The sequence below is a fragment of the Bacillus rossius genome, chromosome 5 (assembly GCF_032445375.1).
Source record: "Bacillus rossius redtenbacheri isolate Brsri chromosome 5, Brsri_v3, whole genome shotgun sequence".
Taxonomy (NCBI): Eukaryota; Metazoa; Arthropoda; class Insecta; order Phasmatodea; family Bacillidae; genus Bacillus; species Bacillus rossius.
In genome coordinates, this window is record NC_086333.1 from 59,864,775 (window position 1) to 59,887,942 (window position 23,168).

Here is a 23,168-nt window from a genome sequence, read left to right on the forward strand (position 1 = left end):
AATACAGATATACCCATGGCTAGGCGGGCTATAAACTTAAGAGACTATAAACTTAAGTGAGGCATCAAAAAAACAAAATGCAAGTTAGGAATTAGCTGCTGGAAAATAAAATTTAATTACTTGCAGCACCTTACTGATTATTATTTTTTTTGTGACTTACTTGACTTGGAGACAGCCTATGAATAGGGACACCTGTATTTCGCGATTTCATTTCATGTCAAGGTATTTCACAAAACACTGTAGTTTTTTTTTAAGAGTCATGGCAAATTGTGAGGGTGCAGCAGTACGGTGACCACATTCTCATTGGCCCCGTCAAGAGCGGGACGACACCTCTCACTGACCGCAGCCAATAACCACAGGACCAAAGCTACAGTATTTTGTGAAATACCTTGACACGAAATGTATTCGCGAAATACAGGTGTCCCTACCTATGAATATTAAATGAGTGGAGAACTTACTCGTTTGAGCTGCCGTCCTGATCCACTATCCTCTCGCACTCCATGCAGAGCTTCAGTTCCATGACGTTGTTGTCGGTGGTGGTGACGGTGCGAGACGAGACGTTCTTGACGCAGCGAGCATGGTATATGCGAGGGCACGCCACACAGCTCACCAGCAAGGGCTGCTCCAGGGCCTTGCCTTCCTCCGCCCGCTTCCCCTGGCTCTTCTTCTGCCCCTTGATGTCCTTGTGGCAGGTCCAGCAGAACTGGTCGCGTCTGATGGGCGGCTGTGGGCAACCGCGGGGGACCCCACCAGTCAGTAACAATCCCACTCCAATACAGCCGTAGGTGATATACTGCATGTTCTGAACCGTGGCCATGTCAAATTAGCGATTTTGCCAGATTACTCAAAGCCAAAATAGTGTTAGGGTCAAATACCTATTCTTTTATTTACCCCACACATCATCAGCCATCACAAAGCATAAATAACATGTTGAAACAAACAATTTACCAAGCAGACCAACACTGTTACTCATATTTAATACAATTACTATATTTCATATTAAGGCAAAAAATGTCAACAAAAATTAAGCATGGACTTTATATACATGTTTATTTTGGATGATTTACTCCAAATAACAAGCAACTCCTTATCACAAAACGGATATTGCAGCATTTTCCACACACACACACACACACACACACACACACACACACACACACACAGTTAAAGCGACAGTTGCTAGACACACAGAACAGCTCATCATTTGAAAATGTCGTAAACCTGCAAGATTTCAATCGCAAGCAGTTAGAACTCTTTTCTATACATATCATTATCTTCTATGTCTGTTCTGTAAATTGTCTACTAATAATACACTATAAAAAAAAATATTTTTTGCTTTGGCTTGGGCTCAATGGTGATTTCAATGTGCCTGATTGTTGCTAGTCAGAGTTGGGTACATCTGATGTAGCTTCTAATACGGGCCTCTAAATATTACCTGTCTCACAAATGACAGCATCAACTAGGGTCTCGACAAATTCATTCATGAAATTAGGTTATGTTGGTGAGCTAATTATGCATTAGGATATTTGCAGATCTGTTACTAAAATGATCACCAAAGCCAGCCTTAGTGTTTGAAAGCAACATTCACAAAAAAAAATGTTTTCTTAATCAGGATCATTTTATTATGCAAAACAGTTGAGTGAAATCTCAAGTTACCATTATTAGACATCTTAAACACAAAACAGTTAGTTGCAATTAATATTTTTTTATTAAAGACTTTTCTGATTAAGTAAGTTATGGCTTCACCAAGTGCTAATAATTGTCAACATTCAGAAAACATGTGTTTACTATCGATAAAATATAAAAAATTTACAATATAAAACTTATTTTGAAAAAGACAATATTAAAAAATTTGTTAGGTTGGATATAAATATTGCAACAGTGCAAGAATGAAACATGCAAAAATGCACAAAAACTGCAGTAGTTTACAAAACACACATGTTGCAAGAAATCATCAACAGTAGAATAATTTTCTTCATCTGGGACTAGTCAAAAACTGTTTTTACAAAAATATATGGAATTATTAATAATTTAATAAAGCATCATAAGTGAAAACATAGTGTGTGTGTGAAAAAAAAATGAAAATTGTAGCTTACTAACAACAACACGACTGTATCTTCAAAAGTTTTTGTAACACTTAACTTCAAGTATAGAAGGTGAAAATGCAAGCCAAATTGCAAGACATTGAACGTTGGCTGATGTTTGTGTTGCATATTTGCATCTTACATGATTTATAAATGGTTATTTGAAAACATTATTTAACTTTTCACATCTACCATCACTCTTGCATTTCTTGACTAATTATTAACCCCACAAAAGTGGCTTTTGGTTTGACAAGCTTAGTACCACATATAAACAATTAATGGAAAATGGTTCATATTCCTCAATTAGTTACATTAAAAGTAATGGAGTGGGTTGGGAAGTCCTACAAATCTAAACTCTTTGGAAGCAAACATATATTTTTATTTTACAAAAATTTTGGAGATATTCCTTATTAATTGTATCATTTGGACATTAAGTAAAGTGCTATTGGTTAGAAACCAAAGTTTACTAAATAACTCATTCAATGGCAGCTCAAACATTTTCAAAATTAAAAATGGGAAATTTTTTATAAAAACACACAATTCATTTTAAACATTATGTTTATTTTGAAAACTATAAAAAAAGTAAATTAGTACTAAATTAATATTTTTTATGATAAATATTCATATTTTTAAACAAACCAAGTAACAGCACATTGTGTATTTTGGTGCAACACGTTCGTAGTTACAAGTAATTATAAGCCGACGTGGCACGATGTGGCAACACCGGATCGAACTGGTAGTGGCAGTACTGTCACAACAAAACACAACCTATACCACTTGGCTTACTTCTGTTTTGCGATCTTTCGCTGGTTCTATTCTAAGATTTTTCTAATGAAAAGGTTTTTAGTTCAGTTAAAACAGTATTATACTTCTAAGGAGAACACTGAAAGCTCAAAGAAATGTTATGATGGTGAGTCTACTAGTGTTAATGATTCTAACAATGAAGAAATACATACTGTGAAAAAACTAATAGTAGACGAACCTTCTACGAGTGAAGAGTTAAAACGACCATTTGATCTTAGCTTATATGCTAATCTTGGACCAAAACAACTCAAGCTAAATTTTCCTAAGCCAAACATAGGAGGAAAGCGATGATCTTTCCAGACTAACTGGTATAAAAAATTAATATTCTTGGACAAAATATTCTGTTAGCAATGTCGCTGTATTTTGTTTCCTTTGCCGGAATTTTTCTGTCACAGGCAGGTAAGCACTACTATTTTTAATACAATGACTAGAAAAATGTATGTAAAATGGCAAACAAGCACGAACATTCCAGCTCTCATAAATTTTGCTAATCCTAGTACAAGATGGTTGGACAAAAAAAACTGGTGCTGTTTCAATTAAACTCAATGAACATATGGCACAAACAACACAAAATAATAGGGACGCATTAAAGACACTTGTAAGAAGCGTCTTATTTAGTGCACACCAAAACTTTGCTTTGAGAGGACATAGGGAGGTTCAAATTAATAACAAAAAAGAACATTTTGGTAATAGTGATGTCTCAAATGAAGAAGTGTGCAGTTTCCAGAAAGTAATTTTGGAAATTTTCAAGAACTGGTCAAGTTTATGTGTTTATAAAATGAACAATTTAGTACTTATCTTAAAAATATACCTGCAAATGCCAAGTATTCATCTAAAGATACACAAAAGATACAAAATGACATTTTAGATGCAGCTTCAAATTTAATTACTCATAGTATAGTTGATGAAATAAAAACTAGTAATATATACAACATTACCATTTATGAAGCCCGGAAATGAAGGACACAAAGAACAGATGAGAATCTGTTGCAATTATATATACGAATCAAAGATAAAGGAAAGGTTTCTGGGTTTTTTTGGATTAAAAAGTTCTCGCCGAATCTTTAGCTAACACAATTAAACAGTTTTTGGAATCCACTGATCTAGAAACAAGAAACAGTGAGTGTCAGTCTTATGACGGTGCTTCCGTTATGTCTGGAAAATTTAACAGATTACAGTCCTTAATCCGACAGATACGAATAATCCTTGCCCTTTTGTGAATTGCAATGCACATCGCTTGAATTTGGTCTTGGCTGACATAGCTAAAAATGAGTGAACGGTTAGCGAAACCATATGATTTTTATAAGCAATATATGCTTATAAAAATGTATGTGTGTTACTCAACTCTGCACCATGAGGTGTTCACATTCTTAAAGGAAATCAACACTGTGACACAAGATGGGTGTCAAAGTATAAAGGAGTATGATTTTTTTTTAATTAGTTTAATTCAGTAATAAAGGCATTACATAAGTAAGCTGAAAGTTCAACACCAAGAGAAGCTGCAGAAGCTAAGTGCTTTTTGATGCAACTAAAATCTTTTGACATGGTCTTCATTCTGGCTCATACTGTGAACATCCTTTCGAAACAACTTCAGTCACCAACACTAGGTATATGGACATGTCTTAAACTTGTAACAATGATAGATCAGTTAGGCCAGTTTTGAACAAATGAAAAGTTTAAAGAATTTTACCTAGAAAAAATACGGATTTGCGAAAACTGTGAAATAGACTATTCAAGTGGTGCTGGCTTGTCCCGTGCCTGGAAAAAGAAGCCAACGACAAGCCTTGTTGATTATTTCGTTCTGGAGACTACTGGCAAGGAAAGATCAAAATGTTTAGAGAGTGAAAATGCACACAATATTAAATTAAAAGCAGAGTGCTTAAATGTGCTTGACAATAAATTATAAGAAATGAAAAAAAAAATAATTCACAGAAATGATGTTCAAATATCTTGTACCTGTGCCTATGACCCCAAATAAAAAAAAACTATTAAAATCCAGACATTTTATGTCATTTTGCAGAACTCCACAGTAAAGATAGTGCCTTTACATGTACCCTAAAGTTACAGTATAGTTTAGGCATATCAATGTTTTGTAAGTCCAAAAGTATGTTAGATGTGTCCCAAGACTTAGCTGATTTTGCATCAGTCCAAGAACTACAACATATTATGTACATTGTATTGATGATGCCTGTCTCTACGTCTTCCGAAAGGAAATTCTCTACAATAAAGATTAAATCAAATTTGAGTGCTACAACAACTGGAAAAAGACTAAATAGTTTGGGCATATGAACTTCTCAATCATTCTGATTCTGTCATAGATGAATTTGCTTCTTAGAAGGGCAGATGATTACAGTTTGTAGTAAAATGAAACTATACCTTCACCTCCAGATTATTAACATTTTACTTTAACATAAGAGTTGTGTTGTAATAATCACCTTATATTAACACAAGTTTTATCTTAACAATTAATTTTGTGACCTTCATAAGTCTTAAAGTGTATTTTGTTGACATACAACTATAATTTTTTAATCATTTTTATAATTGTTATTATACATATTGGACTTTAAATCAATTACCCACAGAAAGCCACAAAACTCATCATTTGGCATTATAATTTTAAAAATCCCCGGGACCCCCCATACGCCCCTGCGATATAATCCGGACCTTCCCAACAAATAAATCCTGAAGCCTCCCCTCCACTAATTTTTATTGAGAACACATTCAATATAATTAAATACCAAGTTCTACTAAGGCAGACTGATTAAAAGAATTAAAATGCAAGTTTTATTGTAAAAAAAAGTTCAAAACTTTGATTAAAACATTTTTGATATTTATTCATATATAAAAACTAGAAACTCTTTTACAATGTATTCTATGATGCTATGCATTGACTCAGTTATTGCGGAATTTGTTATTTTTGGTCTAGGTAAAATGAAAGTGTTTGCAAACCATATGAAATAAACAAAAATCAAATTAAGAAACCGAAAAAAAAAAAGTTGATTTCATCTAAATCAGTTTAGAGTTAAAATACCATACTTTATTAAAAATGGGTAAATGATTGAAATCATTTTGACGTGACAACGTCTAATAAATCTATGAAGCCGGCTGCACGCACAAAAAAGTGTCCCACTATGGATGTGTCCTGTTTGCTCATTGTTAGGCTTGCCATAACTTCTCCGAGCCAAACCGGGACAGCGGATTGACTGAGAAGGAGGAAGGGGGGGGGGGGGGGGGGGGGGGGGGGAGACAGCCCTTGGGAAAAATTATGTTAAAAATTAAATCTTGAAATTCCCATAAAGATAAACACATTTTTCGGACAACTTTTTTGTATTTTGTTTTACATTAAAATTATTTACATTATAATTAGTATTAATATGTTAATAAAACAAAAAAAGTTTATTTCCCCATTCCAAACAGTTCATACAATTGGCTTGAATGTAATTCTTTTAACATGTACTTTTTACTTTTAATTAGTTCATAAAAGTCTGAGCATAGGGATGAAAATTTAATTTGCATGTCAAAAAAAAAAATTCCCTGTCGTCTCCCCAAAGCGTTGTTCATTAATGAAAATTTTTCTTTCTACAATTGCCGATGTACCTGGCAAACAAAACATATATTCTAAAACCCTGCCAAGATTTGGAAAGTTGACCCCTTGAACAGAGAAGTGATTAAAGATCTGCGTATATTGGCTGGTAACCTGTTTTCATTTTTTAATACATTTTTTGGCTGTTAATTATCGCCGACCGGGACACGGACAAAACCGGCCTGGACACCGGGACAACATCTTCAAACCGGGACTGTCACGGTCAAACCGGGATGTATGGCAAGCCTACTCATTGTAAGCATTCGTGGCATCTCTCTTCATGCTCATTGTACACATGCGTAGTATCTCTCTTCCATTCGATTGGAACAACCATCGATTTGACTTTTCAATCATATTTTCGTCGTTTGAATTATTATTATTATGTAATTTAACGATTGTCCACCGATTTTCAGCACAATCGGTACGGTTATTTAAAAGTAATGTTGAATATTCAAATACGTTTTGAACCAACAATGGTGTTTTACAGTTACACATAATAATTCAAATTACACCCGGGAACTTCTGCACAATGTTTCCAAAAATATTGTAACACATTATAAATAAGTTTGGTGTATTTGGGATGCGTATTTGTTATCAAATCGTGTTATAAAAACGAAATAATATTATTCCCCTACCCTGAAAAAAAGTTTATAAATATGTATATATCATTTGAAACAACTAATTTTATATATGGCCTCGTGGCAGTGCGGTCAGCGTCGCAAACTTCCAATCCAAAAGATGTCGGTTCGAGTCCTGGCAGGTGCAAAAATTTTTTTTGTACTTGTAAAAATAAATACGGCGCACGGAACATTTCAATAGTAATAAATATATTTGAATTAATGAATGCAAATAAAAGTAAATTTATTAATTAAATTGTACATTTCATTTCACTCCTTTGTATCCATACAATATAGTGATAATTAAATAAAAAATGATTCATATTAAAAAAAATTTTCTTCCTCAAAGAATATAATGTTTCTAATGCCTAAATGATTTGGTTGCAAAAGCCTATTACGGCTCAGTCTCAGGCCAAGTATAATATTTCCTTTTCTTCTGGATCAATCATTTCATCAATGTTTTGTTATGACGTCACTTTAAACTATCGTCCGTAAACAGACTTTACAGACAACCAATTTTTTTTAAATCTACTTTTATTCTTACAAAAAATTTAGAAACTTTATTGCACAACTTTTTTGGGATATGATGCACAGTTTTGTGACCTATTGCTGGGTTTGTAATTTAGGGTCTATGCAATTACCTACTGTTCCCAGCCAATTTAGACCAAATATATAAAAGTCAAATCTCAAAGATGAAAAACACAACATAAAATTTCAACCAAATTGACTGAGCTAGAGAAAAGTTTATATTTAGTGAGAGATAGAGATACACAAACAATCAAATTAAAACACATTAGGAAAGTGATCTTTTATAAGTATATTTTTCTTTAGTTTATTAATTAAAATTTAATAGTATGTTAATAGAATACAGTTGCTTTGATAGAGTAATTCACATAGCAAAAAAAAAAACTGCAACATGTACTGCAAGTATTCCTTTTTGTCATTTCAGAACTAAACTTCAGCCAATATACTCAGTTAATTATTTCTGTAATTTTTTTTGTTGTAAAACATGATTACTAAGTTCATAATGTGTAAAATTTAACATAGATTGAAATTTAATAAGATTTATCTTTATACCTCCATATTATCCAACATTTTCGCTTATCCGACGTTCTGTAAGCTTATTTTATGATGGATAAGCGAGGCTCTACTGTAACTGCTTTAATACTTTAAATCCATCACTCGATACATTTGAGAAAATATAAGCTGAGGAGGACGGTTTCAGGGCAAGGCAAGCCAGGCAATCTCCCAGGGCTCCGCGCCTGTGTTTTTCATTTTTATTTTACTTGTTTGTCTAGTGATCTTTAAAATATAAAACATTAATGGGAAAAGAAAAATTAAAATTTTATTAGCATGTAAATTAAAGTGCTGGTTAATGCAAATTTCAATTCATGATCTCACATTGGAAAAACATTCAAATATTTTATTACTGTGTATATTTATGTGATTCCACCAGAATTTGATAGTTAGCATTTATAAAACTGACCTGAAGATAATTTATCAGGAAACAATACCAACATTTATAAACATTCATTAGCAGAGACTATGTTAAAATTTAAGTTCCAGTTTGGCTTAAAATTTTGTTTGAAAGAGTAAATTTTTCAAACTTTCTGGGGAAGGGCCTCCACAAAAGTAAAAAGCCCAGGGCCTCGCAAATTCTAGGACCACAAATAAAGCTGAGCTGCATGTTTTGCTTGACTGGCATTCATCAAAACTGATATAGACTGTCTCAAGTAACTTGTCTAAAATTTCCCAACTGTCAGTTACAAAACATCACACAATGTTTATACAATAACATTGACCTGCTGTGCTTGTTTACACTGTTGGCGGAACAAGAGTAGCAGAAGAAGGATATGAAGACCGTTGGTAGCTGTCAAATTTGCGACAAGTTACGCGACCCAGACTGGAAGGTGATTTGTCGTCAACGCCGCAAAGACTAATAAGGTCAGTCGGCTCGACGCTGCCTCTCAGCAAGAGTCCACTTACCGATCTCGACAAAGCCGCGTGGCGCAGCAACACGCTGCGATAAGGCTCTTCTCCCATGCCGTAGTTCCCGTCCGCCCGCTGCCAACGAACGTTCGCGAAGCTCGGAACGACGACGCTATCCCGGTTCGCACCGCTCCCTGCACGCGCCCCGCGCAACTGCACTCCCTTCCCACGCCCTTACCCGGCGGCGGAAACGTTAGTTATATTTCCGGCATCGTAGCCTCACGTCCAAACACCAATTAATTACACGTCGTGATTACGGGTTCCTCGGAAAAGGTACGTTTCGCAACAGTTTAAAATACGTGATTGCCCTTCTTTTTTTTTGTACAAAAAAAAGTACTTTACCTACGTATTTTTATTAGTAGATATCACAATTATTATAAAATTGAGATTAAAAACTATGGATTAATTATTACTAAACACCATGGATAATAGCAAATTATGCAGCATTCATGTAAACAAAAAAAATTCAGCAAGCAACTTGAAATGTGCGACCATACCTTTTCGCTGAAGCTAATTATTTAAGCTGTTAATATCAGTTGATTGTAATTCACGAATCTGCTAGGCGCTACTTGTAAATACCAGTACTTAAAAAAAAATAATTAAGACAACGATTATTCGGTATGAACGCAAATTCCAACTGCACACGGTTTTAATGCAAAACGAACATCAATGAAAGCTCGCGACACACGAGATATTCTTGTGCGTGATTATCACACGAAATACAAAAGCCTGTCAGCTTACACAATGCACACATAATAACTTTACTAGATAAATAAGTTAATCCAGATTTTCTGTTAAATCCTCGTTGAAACTTCTTAAGTTCACGAATACAAGCAAGACCGCGCGTAACGAACGCACGCCAAAACACACACACAAGTAGTGTAACTTCAAACAGGGCACACGACACCGTGGTTCGGGCTAATCTACTGCGCTCGCCCCTTCAGTCCAGCCACAGTGGACTGCACCAGGTACGTGTATCTATAGTAACACGAGCAGCGACGGGGCCGCGGCAGGGAGCATGATGACTAAGAAAAGGAAGAAGCGGGATGCAGCTTTACTGCGATCTAGCGAACAAACCTCAAACTACACGTACAAACGTACTTTATTTTATACTAAAAATAAATAAAAAAAACTATTACACTTGTGTATCCCTTCTCAATATTCTAAAACAAAAAAAAGTCCCCCTAACATGCAAAAATAAAACAATTTATGTTCATACGTAACAGCCACTGTTTATTTTTAAAGGAAAATACATTTTCATTTTAATATAAAATATATTTTTAAAACACATAAGTCACGTTTAAACAAATAGTAAAAATAGTGTTTTCGAACACAGCTTACTTATAATATCTGCTTTACTCTCCTGAAATTATTACTATTTGCTATAATAATGACACAGTAAGAAAAAAAGAGATCTTTCAGCCGCGCTGCAAGGCTACCGTCTTGACCTTCGATGGTGAGGAGGCGGCGGAAGCTTATCAGCTGCCACTTGATACTCAACCATTCAGGCAGGGTTTTATTTGCGCTGTCGAACACAATGAAGCAAGGGGACTACAACGACGAAGTTTACCAAACAACGCTCTGAGTCTACAAGGGTTTTCAATAAAAAATAAGTAAAGGGCAAGTATGTCAGATAACAACATAACTACTACACATTTATTTTTCGCAGATAATATAAATACACATTTTATTCTTCAGAACCGAGTTCGCCTGCCTAAGTTTGTTCACGTTCAAATTAACGCCGATGCATTCGACCCCGTCCCTGCAAAGCTGATCCCCAACATGACTAATAAAGAGGTATAGCCTTCTCCCTGAGACGCACCACGGTATCTCACTAACCGGACCCCTCCTACAAAATACATTTAGTTTTAGTTAGGTTAGGGGGGAAAATATATTGTAAGATACTTTCGCTACATGTTGAATGTTGATTGTTGTAAGTATTCGCTGAGGTACGCGAGAAATTAAATAAATCTATTTTAGAGGCTAAAAAATTAAACTAAAGATGTTATGTCAGGGAACATCTTTAACTGATACGCTACAGGCCCAAATGGAAGATTTGAACGAATTAATTAATTGGCCCCAACACCGATATTGTAAGTTTGTAGTTACTGAAAATTTTATAAAAGCTGTATAGTTTCTAAAACTATTTTAATTGGTTTCATAACGTTTGAAACATTAAAAAAATTAACTTTAATATTCCTGTTAAAGTACCTAATTATTGTGGGGTTATATTTTTTGCACATGGATAAAATTCAGGAAGTTAAAATGCGACGAAAACATCCGAAGTTATGTCGACGTGAAAAGACAGATAAATATGAATACCATTCGGCCTTGCGTGAATATTTTTAACGTTTCCTAACTTTTTTTTTTTAACTCTGGTCTAACACATCGTAGAAAGTGACGGTATTTGGGACGAATAAAACAGCAATGTTTTGAGCTGGGCGGACACGGACACGGAATACGACGTGACGCGACGTGACACGGCGCGACACCACACGATGCCACGACCGTATTTCTTCCCACATTCTTGAAATCAAATTTTTGTTGTGATAGTCTTCGACGATGGATTATATAAAATAGGTAATTTTGTGTACTAAACATACTAATCGATCTGTATCCAGCTGCATAATGAGAAAAATCAATTAAAATACTTTACAAGTGAATATTTATCCAGTATAACCATTATACCGCTTTAATGAGTAATTTTTTTATAATCGAATCTTAAAATATTGTCACACTAAAATCTCAGGGAATAGTAGACTTTAAGAACTTCAGTATTTATACATACAATTTTAAGTAATGATAAAGCTTGAGAAATGAAAGCATATATTTTGGTTTTTAATTTTTTTTTTTTTTAAATAATTAATTATTAAGTCAACCATTTGATAGTCTCGTTGAAAACAGTCAGGTATTGATTTTATTAAACACATGTCAAGTTTCTGAGAAAGATATGCTTGCAGTAACACGTGTGCAAAACTACATTAAACACCGAATACTTGAAAATACAACTCCTCCCGGGTCTGATTGCGACAGTTTTGTGGCGTCGCGCCGCGTCTGATTGTGTGTGCACTGCTTGTGTGGAAGTCAACCACTAACCGACAAAATGTGTCATATTCTGCGTGTGGACGGTCTTAATAAACCAGGGGAAGATGTCGGCCGTGGCATATCGTAATAGACAATCGCATCACTTGTCCGGGGTGACCTCGGGACACCGTGGTTAACAGACATCAGGCTAGCCAGAGCGGACTGGAACTCAAGTAGGTACTCTGCAATAACGCAACGTAAGTATTGTTCAACTTCCAACTGCTTGCGTTTTCGACGGCCATATTTGAAAATAAGTGTTCTGAAACTTTTAAAGAAACGGATTTTATGTGCGTATAAACCTACTAAATGCATATGTTTACACTTGTTTAATTTCACACAATGAAAGAAAATAACTTTTTAAAATCAAATTAACAATTTATTTTGTTTTCGTTATAAATAAGAATCATCGAAAGAAGCTTGGGGAATAATTTCTTCTGCTGCTTTACTTTTAAGTTATAGGGTTGGTGACGTCTTTCGACTTGCGTGCTTTGTAAACGACTGTGATTTTCTGTCGTGTGTGCACGTTGATCTGTTGCGTAGTTTATGAACCCAGCCTAAGTGTATGGCATTGTCTGGAACAAGCAAGGCCAAGAGGATTGCTGGAAACAGAACGAGGCAGCACTCTCGCACTAACGTGGTATCGGAAGGAACGTAGACTCCCCACACGGCTGAGCCTGGACAAAAGCGGCGGAGGGCGCCGCCGCGCCGTCGCGGGTTAATGGCCTCTCGCATCGCCAAGCAAGCCATAACCGCTCGTATTTATCTCTTAGGCCCTAAACAGAATGGGTCAGAATTCCACCGAAAAGCGTCGGCATATGGACTTCCCAAAGCTGGTACCCGCCTTTGAAGTTGGAACTAAAGAATATATATATATATATATATATATATATATATATATATATATTTTAACTTGGGAATAATAAAGAAAATATTTAAAATGGAACCATAAATTTTCTGGGTAGTGTTTTATTGTCGCTGTCGTACTTTTTTTTTCTTTTGAATAGTTTGAGTTGACAACACGTCAGAATCACAGAAAGTCCCACAACTTAATTTTGAGTTGTAAGAATTTTTTCAAAAGTTTTTATTATCCGCCCTGCATCAAATGATCAGATATTGTGACTAAAGTTTTTTTCTCAGCAATCATAAATAACCCTACTATTGATAACAATTCCAAATAAAATCAAACATGCTAGGTGGAAAAATTATTTAGAAGACTTATGCTGCAAGAATGTTTTTAATCTGGCTAAATATTACTAGTCACGCTGTAAAAAACTAGTTTAACTTGGCACATTATTTGAAAAGATGGCTAATTAAAGCAAATATTTGCTAAGTTAGAGCAGCAATTTTTTTTAGTGTCAATAGTCAAAGTTGCACAATTAAAAATTGTAAAAAAAAAAAATCCATTAAATATATAGCATGTTTGATATTATAAATTAATTTATAGTAGGATTATGCATGAATGATTAGAAAAAATGTTTCCGTTACAGTAGATAATAATTTCGTATAGGGTGGGGATTTGGTAAAAAAAAATGCCTATTATTAAAAAAATGTCACTTCTTGAATTTCTGTTGTTTTTTTTTTCTCAGAATCATGATTAATTGGCCTATCAACTATTCTCTGCTCGACTTTGAGTTATGGGACAACTGTATACGGATAATAAGATGTAAACCCAAATTATTTCAATGAAATTATTTTAACACAGAGACAAGTTTTGCAGTGGTAGTAGGATACAGACACTTTGTGTAACATCTTTAATACTTTCCATATTTTCAATAAAAAAATGTTCAGCTTCAACTTTAAAGATATACAGCACAACAGCCTTGGAAGGAACTTTATAAGAGCTTCTGCTATTCTGTTTGCAGATGATACTAGTATCATAATACAAAACCTGTCTCGCACCCAGTTAATTGAGGAATCTGAAAATGTACTCAAACTAATGATTTCTTGGTTTAAGTCTAATAAATTAACTTTAAATTTTGATAAAACAAATTTTGTTAACTTCATAACAAGAAACCAAATGTATGAAGATATTAATATTTCTTGTTTAAATAAAAATCTACATCAGTCTCATTATGCAAAATTTCTGGGATTAATAATTGATGAAAAAATAAATTGGAAAAAGAACATAGAGGTATTATGTAATAAACTAACATCTGCATGTTTTGCTCTTCGCTGTATGGTTGGGAAAGTTGATGTTGAGGTTATGAAATTAATGTACTTCGGGTATTTTCACTCACTAATGCAATATGGTATAATTTCATGGGGAAATAGCTCGGAAGCTATTAAAGTCTTTATAATACAAAAAAAAAGCCATAAGGATTATTTGTAATAGCAAGCAAAGAGATTCATGCAAACCACTTTTTAATAAACTATGTATTCTCCCATTGCCAAGTCAATATATCTTTTCAGTTTTAGTGTTTTTAAATAAAAATCTGAATATTTTTAAGCCAAATTCAGCAATACATCCATACGAAACTAAAAAATGTGATGACTTGCATATAACTCGGGCAAGAACTACTTTACAGCAGAAAGGCATATATAATACTGATTTGAAGTTATTTAATAATCTTCCATTAACTTTAAAACAACTATGTAAAAGTAAAAGTAAAAATTTTAAATATAAATTAAAAGAATATCTCATCTCAAAAACATTTTATTCTGTTGATGAATTTTTAAATTGTATTGATAATCATAACTTGTGTGTTAACATCTGAATTGTATATATATATATATATATATATATATATATATATATATATATATATATATATATATGTATATATATGTATGTATATATATATAATAGTTATGTTATGTGTATATTTGTGTGTTTATGTTTAAAATATCTTTGTGTACGGACACCTTAATATTATATGTGTATAATATATGTATGCTATACCCCTTTAATTGTGATATGTGTATTTAATCATGATATTGTTTATAACTTTTATCTTACTATGTTATGGATTTATTTTTTATTTTGTATTGTATTGTATATACTGACATGTTCTACACCATTGAGCAATTGCTCATTCATGGTCGACGGAACGTAACTATAAATAAATAAAAATAAAAGTCTTATAAATGTTTCAAACTTCTTTCGTGATGAACCTGTAGCTGAAGATTGTCTGTAGGATTCTGATTTATTCATTGCAAGTTTGCTTGTAAAATAGATGGCAAAATGAAGTAACTCCTAGCAGTCCTCTGTAATGCTTAAAAACCAAAAATATGTATTACAGAATTTAAGACCAAAATGTTTTAAAGTTATCTTCACATGAGTGATAAAACATATTACAATAATAGTGCTGAAGGGAGCACCAAAACTAAACAAGAATTAGTAATGGATCAATGGTTTAAAAGGCAGTGTTTTTTTTTTAAATAGTCAGCATCATTTGACAGCCAATCAGAACAGAACATGCACGTGTTTTCTACTGCATTTTTCACATAACCCTTTGATTGGCTAGCAAAATACACTCACTATTTAAAAAAAATCTCTCATCTGCATTAGCAGAACAGGATTACAATCTCAAAGTTTTTCTTAACCATATATATGAAAGGAAAATCTAGAAGTGGCTGGAATAGAAGAGTTGCAAATGAACACCAAATTTTGAAAAGAACAGCTTATAAAAATATGTTCACACATCTGCAATTTGTGTACATGCTGAATCTTGAAAAAATTACGAAAAAATAACACCAAATTTTGCTGCAAGGAATCTTATTTAGTAGTCAGAATATCTATGAAATATGCATGATATGTGTGTAATATCTCAAGGAAAGAAAGTCAAAAAGATATGCTTTTCTTCAAACCCTCATCATTAATCACCTAAATAAAATGTTACGTCTTAGAAATAATTTGCCGAGCTGCTACTCTACATGCTAATCTATGACTTATTTAATGTTATGTTCTGCAACTTCATCCATTTTTTCGTAGTCTCTCCCAAATGTCTTTCTGGACTTTCTGGCTCATCCATGGGGAATCAGCACAAAGCCGGATAATGAAGCAGCCAGCAATTGGCCACACTGAAAATGAAAAATTTTTTGTTTCGTCCATAAGAAAAACTGTTGAATGGATCTTATGACTGTCATATTGGGAAGAGAAAATGTCCTGTCATGTTGCATAGCTACGAACCAGTTTCTTTGATTTCACTTTTTTCCAATATTTTTGGGCTCCTCACGTGTCTCTTGCGGGAATCAAGTTGCATGGTCCTGATGGAGAGATGTTACTGTTGGTAGCACTGCATCCATAGATAATGCAGTAGCAAAAACTCCTGTGTCAGGGAGAGCAGAACTTTCCTAATTAAATATTTTACATGCACTTAGCACACAATACTTTGTTCTGATATTTTTGCATGTGTGAATAACCTGACGTATTTAGGGAAAATTATATCAGCTTGTAGTTGACATCTGTAATTTTTGTTCATTATGTTAAATAATTTAGATGTTAAAAATATATTAAATTAAATGGGCTCAGCTAAATAATTTTAGCGCAATTGTTTTTTATATCCTTATTTTTCACAGAACAAAATGTGAGCACCCATGTTTTTTAATTTAACATATGTTACTTGTAATACCAGTAAAAATCTGTACAAGATACATTAAATTACCTATGGATATGGGTGGGCTTACGCATTTCATATGCTTTTCCACTGATGTGATAATTTTGTTACAACAAGGTGCATTAAACTAAAATGCAGAAAAAGTCATAAAAGTTCACGCAAAAGATAAATTAAAACAATTCATAGCAGACTTGGAGTGTTATCGTCAGCACATCAAAGATCCCTTCGACAAATCCCGCCACAGCGCAGATTTTAATGCAAGGGGGGAATAGGGTTTTAGTTCCATGGTTCTGAAATATAAATGCTAGGAACTAAGAAAGACTAAGAGGTTACAGAGAAAATAAAACTATGGAAAATAAAAAGGTTATGGACACTCTAAAGTTTATACTTGAATAGACTAGGTTGGCAGTAAATTAAATAGACCTACAAGTCACGCCGGATGCTCCGAATGACCCGCTTCTCCTAACTCTTTCCCAGACACATGAGACTAAATTCACCGACAACATGGCACTTCAGTGACTATAAACCCACCAGAGCTCGTTAAAAGATGAGTTTCTTCCTCCAGTCTTCGTGGAAGATAAAAAAAAAACACATTGCAGTTTCTCCAGCTCCCGTTCTAGAAACAGTTCACAGTTTTTTTTACAGCAGTTGTGGGAGTGAGTGATGAGGCTGATGTGAAACCCCTCTGACCTTCTTTTTTACCCATGTTTATTTAACTCGCTGTTTTGTCTGTCTGTTTGTCTATTTGGTACAAATTTTGCAATCAATTTTAAACTAACTTACTGATGAGATCAAGATAGCTCAGAACATAGCTCAGAACTGTGTGTGTGTGTGTGTGTATGTGTGTGTGTGTGTGTATGTATGTATGTCTGTCTGTATGTATATATATATATATATATATATATATATATATATATATATATATATATAGAGAGAGAGAGAGAGAGAGAGAGAGAGAGAGAAATAATATACTAGCGACCTGCCCCGGCTTCAAACGGGTAGCACTAATTATCTATAGCCATATGACTTCTGGTGGATGTGAAAAAGTTTTAGCAGATACATATATAGGTACACTGCCTTGCTACACCCAAGAAAAAAAAACATGTATTTAAGGCTAATGAGAAATTGTATTTATTTTATTGATTCATCTTAAAGCCAGCGGATAGACAATGTTTTTAGTTTTTTATTTGGAGTAAAAACTTATAAATGTTTTGGTGTGCCAACTCGGGAGCAAGCCACATACAATTGGCCATGTGAAAAACATGAATTTTCCAAATTTAAGCCAGCAATAGTCAATGATTGGCCTTGTGCTTTGTTGATGGTAATAGCAAAGGCAAGACGTAAAAAGAACTGGAGCCACTTGAATTCAAATTGTAAATCATTGGAAATCATCGGTATGTGTGAAATCAGTAAGTCTTCGCCTCTGTATTTGTCACAGATGATTGTTGCCTTAATTAAATTTGGTGACAATTTTTTGGTGGTCAATTTGGTTCCATTGCACAACTTTGGTACATTTAAGTTGCAAACAAGAATCACCAATGATCCAACCTTCAATGCTAATACGTGCGGTGGCATTCTGGGTGGTTCCAATGAGTTCGAAAATTCAGTCGGATAATTGATGGCTTGTTCTTTGTCCATTACTAAGTCGATAAATTTGTATTTGACTGATTCACCAGGCAGTTTCAATTAAATTTTCTCATTGAGCTGTTGACATCATAATTTTTTGGTGCCAAAATTGCATGTTCACACAGCCAATCCAGATTTTTGTAGTTGGTTGATAGACTTGGAAATACCTTGTAGAACGGCTTGAATATTCAGTCGCTTTTGACAGAAGTTCAAGGGGAAGGAAATCTCATTTATGGCACGATCAATTGAAATTTTGCCATTTACGATGTCCAAAAGTTGTTTTGAGAAATTTCGGGCAGACTAGTCTAGCAGAAAATGCACATGCATGTTCGTTGATAGCGTGATTTTCTTGACTCAGTTCCAAAGATGTGATGATTTCAAAGATGCGGTCAGCTCATAGGCAGGCATTGATCGCGGAATAACAGGCAAAGTTTGGCGGAAATCACCAGCAAGAAGAATACGAGCGCCTCCCATCGGTTGGTTGTTTCCTCGAAAATCACACAGAGTCCGGTGAAGCGTTTCGAGCAATTTCTTATGGGTCAGTCATTGTGCATTCGTCCTAAATGATAATTTTGCACGTTTTAAGGATCCTGGCCATACCGGAGTTTTTGCTGATGTTGTAAGTTGGTGTTTCCTTCTGGTTCAAATTCAATGAAAGCTTGAGTGCTGAATGTGCAGTGCATCTGCCGTCCAATAGCATTGATGCAAATCCCAATGATGCCACTGCAAGTGCAATCCAATTCTGCATTGGAACCAATGCCAAAATCAAATTGATGAGGAAAGTTTTTCTTGTTCCTCCTGGTGCAACGAGGGAAAAAAGTCTGCCATTTCCATTTGTCACATGTTGCATGACTTTGTCGTAAGAATTTTTTTTATCAGCAACCAAATGTCTTGTTTGAGTTTCCAAATACTGCTGTAGCTTGAAGCGTTAGGATCGCCGCTTCTTTCAAACACCGCGCTTCTGCGCGGGCGGCGGCTCGTCGTCCCCTCCTTCCTTCCCCCTCCTAGTGTATGCCTGCTTGCTTCTCGCCTCCCCTCTCCTCCTCCGTTCGGCGCATGCGCGCTGTGCGGCACATATGTTATAAAAGCAGACGTTTTCAATTTATTCGGGCTTGTTCTTCTTGTTCTTCTAGTATCAACTAGCTCTTCAGACCTATTTTAGTCTCTTGTGAGAGCTCGAGTAATTGTTAGCCAGTATGTAGTCAGTCAGTTAGACTTTAAATTTGTACGACGTGCGCGACCTCGGGGGAAAGAAAATGTAAGTTGGAGTAAGGCGGTGGCCCTTGCTATAATGTAAACGTTTATTGAATTTTGTATGTTTTGTCTAAATTCCCTTTCGATCGCCACCTGGAAAATTACTTTTGGAAATCATGTAATTTAATTTAACTTCACTTTTTTGTAACTGTTCTCCCCTGAGTCGTCGACGTACGTAAAACGTAACGTAATTTTCATTTTAAGATAATGTAACTTACTTTTGTAACGCACGTAATGCGCATAAGGCAGTGGGTTTTCCCTACATTTTGGCAATCTAGTAATTTGGCAGTTTCAAATGCGTCTACCTTGTGACACCCTCTTTCGAGGCCCCTTAATAGGACCGCGCATGTTTTGTACCACGTTGCGCCGGCGTAAAATCTAACCTTTTGTAGCCTTGATAATGGCTCGTTCACTTTTGCTGTGTGTGTTAAACTCTTGTTACATAATGATCACCTTGTTATTTATTTTTGTTAAGTTTTATTAAGCCTTTATTATTGTTTAAAAATTGTTGTTGTGTTACAAACACCCGTTCGCAATCCTTGCCATGCTATGGCGTTCCACCCCGTCCTTATGCCTGTAGGCATTACAAGCTGGTTCACATCGAATTCATGTTCTCGCACCAGGACCCTGTCTTGAACACTGTTTCTGTCCTGTATTGAAGCCAGCATTCCAAGTTGAATAAGGACTTTATTGTAGATGAATATGCACATATCCTTAATCAGCAGTAGAGTTTGGTTGAAAATCTCGTACGAATACTCCTGGTTAGGAACAGTTGCGCGTGATTGCCTTAGAATGTCTTCACTGAGGCTTTTGCAATGCATTTCCCACAGTCCTCGTGGATTTGATGGTGCGCATGTTGTTAAAATGATCACAAACAAAGTGCGTATTTGTTTTGGGTGACACGTGAGTGATGCCTCTGTTAGTGTTGTGTTCCTATGCTGATTACTTGCAAGCAAACCCAATCCGAACTATTCTTCTCGATAAATCTGGCATTCGTCTCCATCAATAGTTTTCAAGGTGGCGAATGATGTTGGAACTTTTGGATCGTATGCAATAACAATCGCAAAAAATAACATCAGTATTATTCGGATGAACGATGTAGACATGTCCCAAAGAATCAGAACAACTCACACAAGCATATGATGGGACAATCGTGCCACGCTTTCTTCTCATGAACTTTTTTGTCAACATGTTCCAAGTGTAATATTTGGGAACTTCAGGATATAATAAAGTCTTGGTGAAATTGTCGGTTGAACACAATTCAATGAAAATGGTGAGAATGGTGTGTGGCGGCTGCTCGGGTCTATTTTCTTCGTTTTGTTCGGTGAAATAAACATGCTGGCCATTTTTTCAAATGAACAGCTAGATGTTGAGTTGTTGGATATCACTCGTGGATGTTGAATGAAAATATGCGCCAAACCGCTCTATTGCTGCTAATGTAGCCCCCCATCTGGAATTACATAATTTTGTCAGTTTGATTGGCCATCCCGAATACTGCCACATCACTGCCTTTGTTGACGTATTTGCAAATGTATTTGATCGACTTCACTGAATTGCAGTACTCAACATTGATGTGGGCATCAAACATTTTTGAAAGCAGCACTGAGTAGGGCACGATCCATTTATTGTCAACGTCAACATCTACATGGCACATTTTGATTGTGGTTGTGTATTCACAGACATCCGCCTTTATTCACCTATACAGAGGATATCCATCACCTCCCGTTTGAGTTTCTTTAATCAGCTCATGTGGATAGCGCTTTGCAAACTTGCCTTCTTTCATGCATGGTGAATTTGTGTTCAGTTGGATCATGTGTTTTCGGATTGATTCAAATAGAACCAGATCTTCGGTGGGATTCGGGAGTTCTGCGGAAATCATGTCATCGATTTGTTTTTTTGAACTTAGGCTACATCTGTTCAGCAAGATCACATGCTTTGTATTATCATATTGATCAAATGTTTACTCAAAGAACACTGGATGAATGTAAGGTAAGATTTGTTATCCGTGTTTTATAATTTGTAAAAAATTTTTAGACTATAACAATAAAATTTGAATACTTTACTAAGTCAAAATTTTATGTAAAATTATGCTACTCTTCCTTACTGCAACTATTTCTTAAGGCGGCATGGTATCTAAACCAGAGCTAAATGCATTAATTAAAAACTGAAGGTTACTTGAAGCCAAAACTTCTGCCTTGGTAATTTTGAACATTTAATTGCTGCGGAAGAAACAACGCTCGAGAATTGTCTTTTTAGGACGTCTGCTAATAAAGTTGGAAAATAACATTATGTAGGATTGTTGTTTTGCAGTTTTTCAATGTTGTCTTCCAAAAACCAATAACGTCCAACTGACGCTTAAAGCATTTATTTATCTACCACGCCCCCTTAAGCATCTACTAAACTTCTCATTTTTATTTACTCATGATCCCATTGATTCTCCACCTTGAAATATGGCACAAATCTAACCAATATATGTAGGAATAACATACTTTTTTAAAAAAAAAAAAAATCGAAAATGGTGTTTTTTAGAAATTCAATATTAAAAATTTTGAAAACAAATAAAAATAATTTTTTTTTCCCAAAGTTGGTCATGTTACAAATCAAATTGAAGCCCATTCAATGACCTTTAAAATGAGCTGTCAAACAGCCTTCTAGCACCATTAGTTGGAAACCTACAAGTATTTGAGTGATCCAAAACATTACTAAAATTGGCTATTTTTGCAATTTTCAAAAATTCATACAAAAAAAACTACTAAATTTTTTTTTTTAGAAAAAATAGTTTTATAATGTATTTGATATTACCAATATACAAAAAATCATATAAAACTGAAACATGAAATTTAAAAATTAATTTTTTATTGGTTGATTTGATATGGAATGACTCTTTATAAACTGTTATGAAAATTGCTGCAGTATGATAACACCTAAAAAAAAAAAAACTTCATTCATGTTACTGCCAGCCCACAGTTCTTCCAATTTTCGTTTTGGTAAGTACGATGATAAAGATTTAACAATTGAATTTGATTTATAGTGATTGTGATTCATCCCGATAGTTTATCAAACCTAAATAGTTTTCAAAAATGCAACTTATCAATCTAATGGCTGAAATAAATATTTTTATCACTCATAACTATTTCTAGTCGAATACTGAACATACTGTATCATAACAACTTAATTCTCGTTGGCCCATCAAAGTGTGAAACAATCTTTTCAAAAATAAAGAAATTATGTAGACAAATTAAATACACACAAGTCCAACAGTAATTTTTCCTACGATAATCACTATCTCTATAAATGTGAATTATTGAAGATATTGTTGTGAATGTTCATAAAACCCTAGTAGTAAAATTAATTTGTAATTGCCATAAGCTATATTTTTATAAACAACTCAGTACATCGTTTCTGCAAAGGGTAAAGTTGGAGTTTAATTGTTAACTCTATTCGTTCGTCGTTCGAAAGCAAGGGTTCGAAAGTCTTGCGCCACGTACACTACGCGAAGCGGTTAGAAAGAGAGAAAGAGAGAGAGAGAAAGAGAAAGAGAGAGAAAGAGAAAGAGAGAGAGAAAGAGAGA

General features: G+C 34.7%; 1 protein-coding gene across 4 annotated transcripts in view; it reads right to left on the bottom strand.

The window, feature by feature from the left end:
- Positions 1–23,168, bottom strand: part of LOC134531859 (MYND-type zinc finger-containing chromatin reader Zmynd8-like) — an 89,438-nt gene that overhangs the window by 52,206 nt on the left and 14,064 nt on the right. For all 4 annotated transcript variants that reach the window (XM_063367856.1, XM_063367857.1, XM_063367855.1 and 1 more), the window contains one exon: positions 459–724. In XM_063367856.1, coding sequence (XP_063223926.1) covers positions 459–724 — 266 coding nt within the window. The remainder of the gene's footprint in view (positions 1–458; positions 725–23,168) is intronic.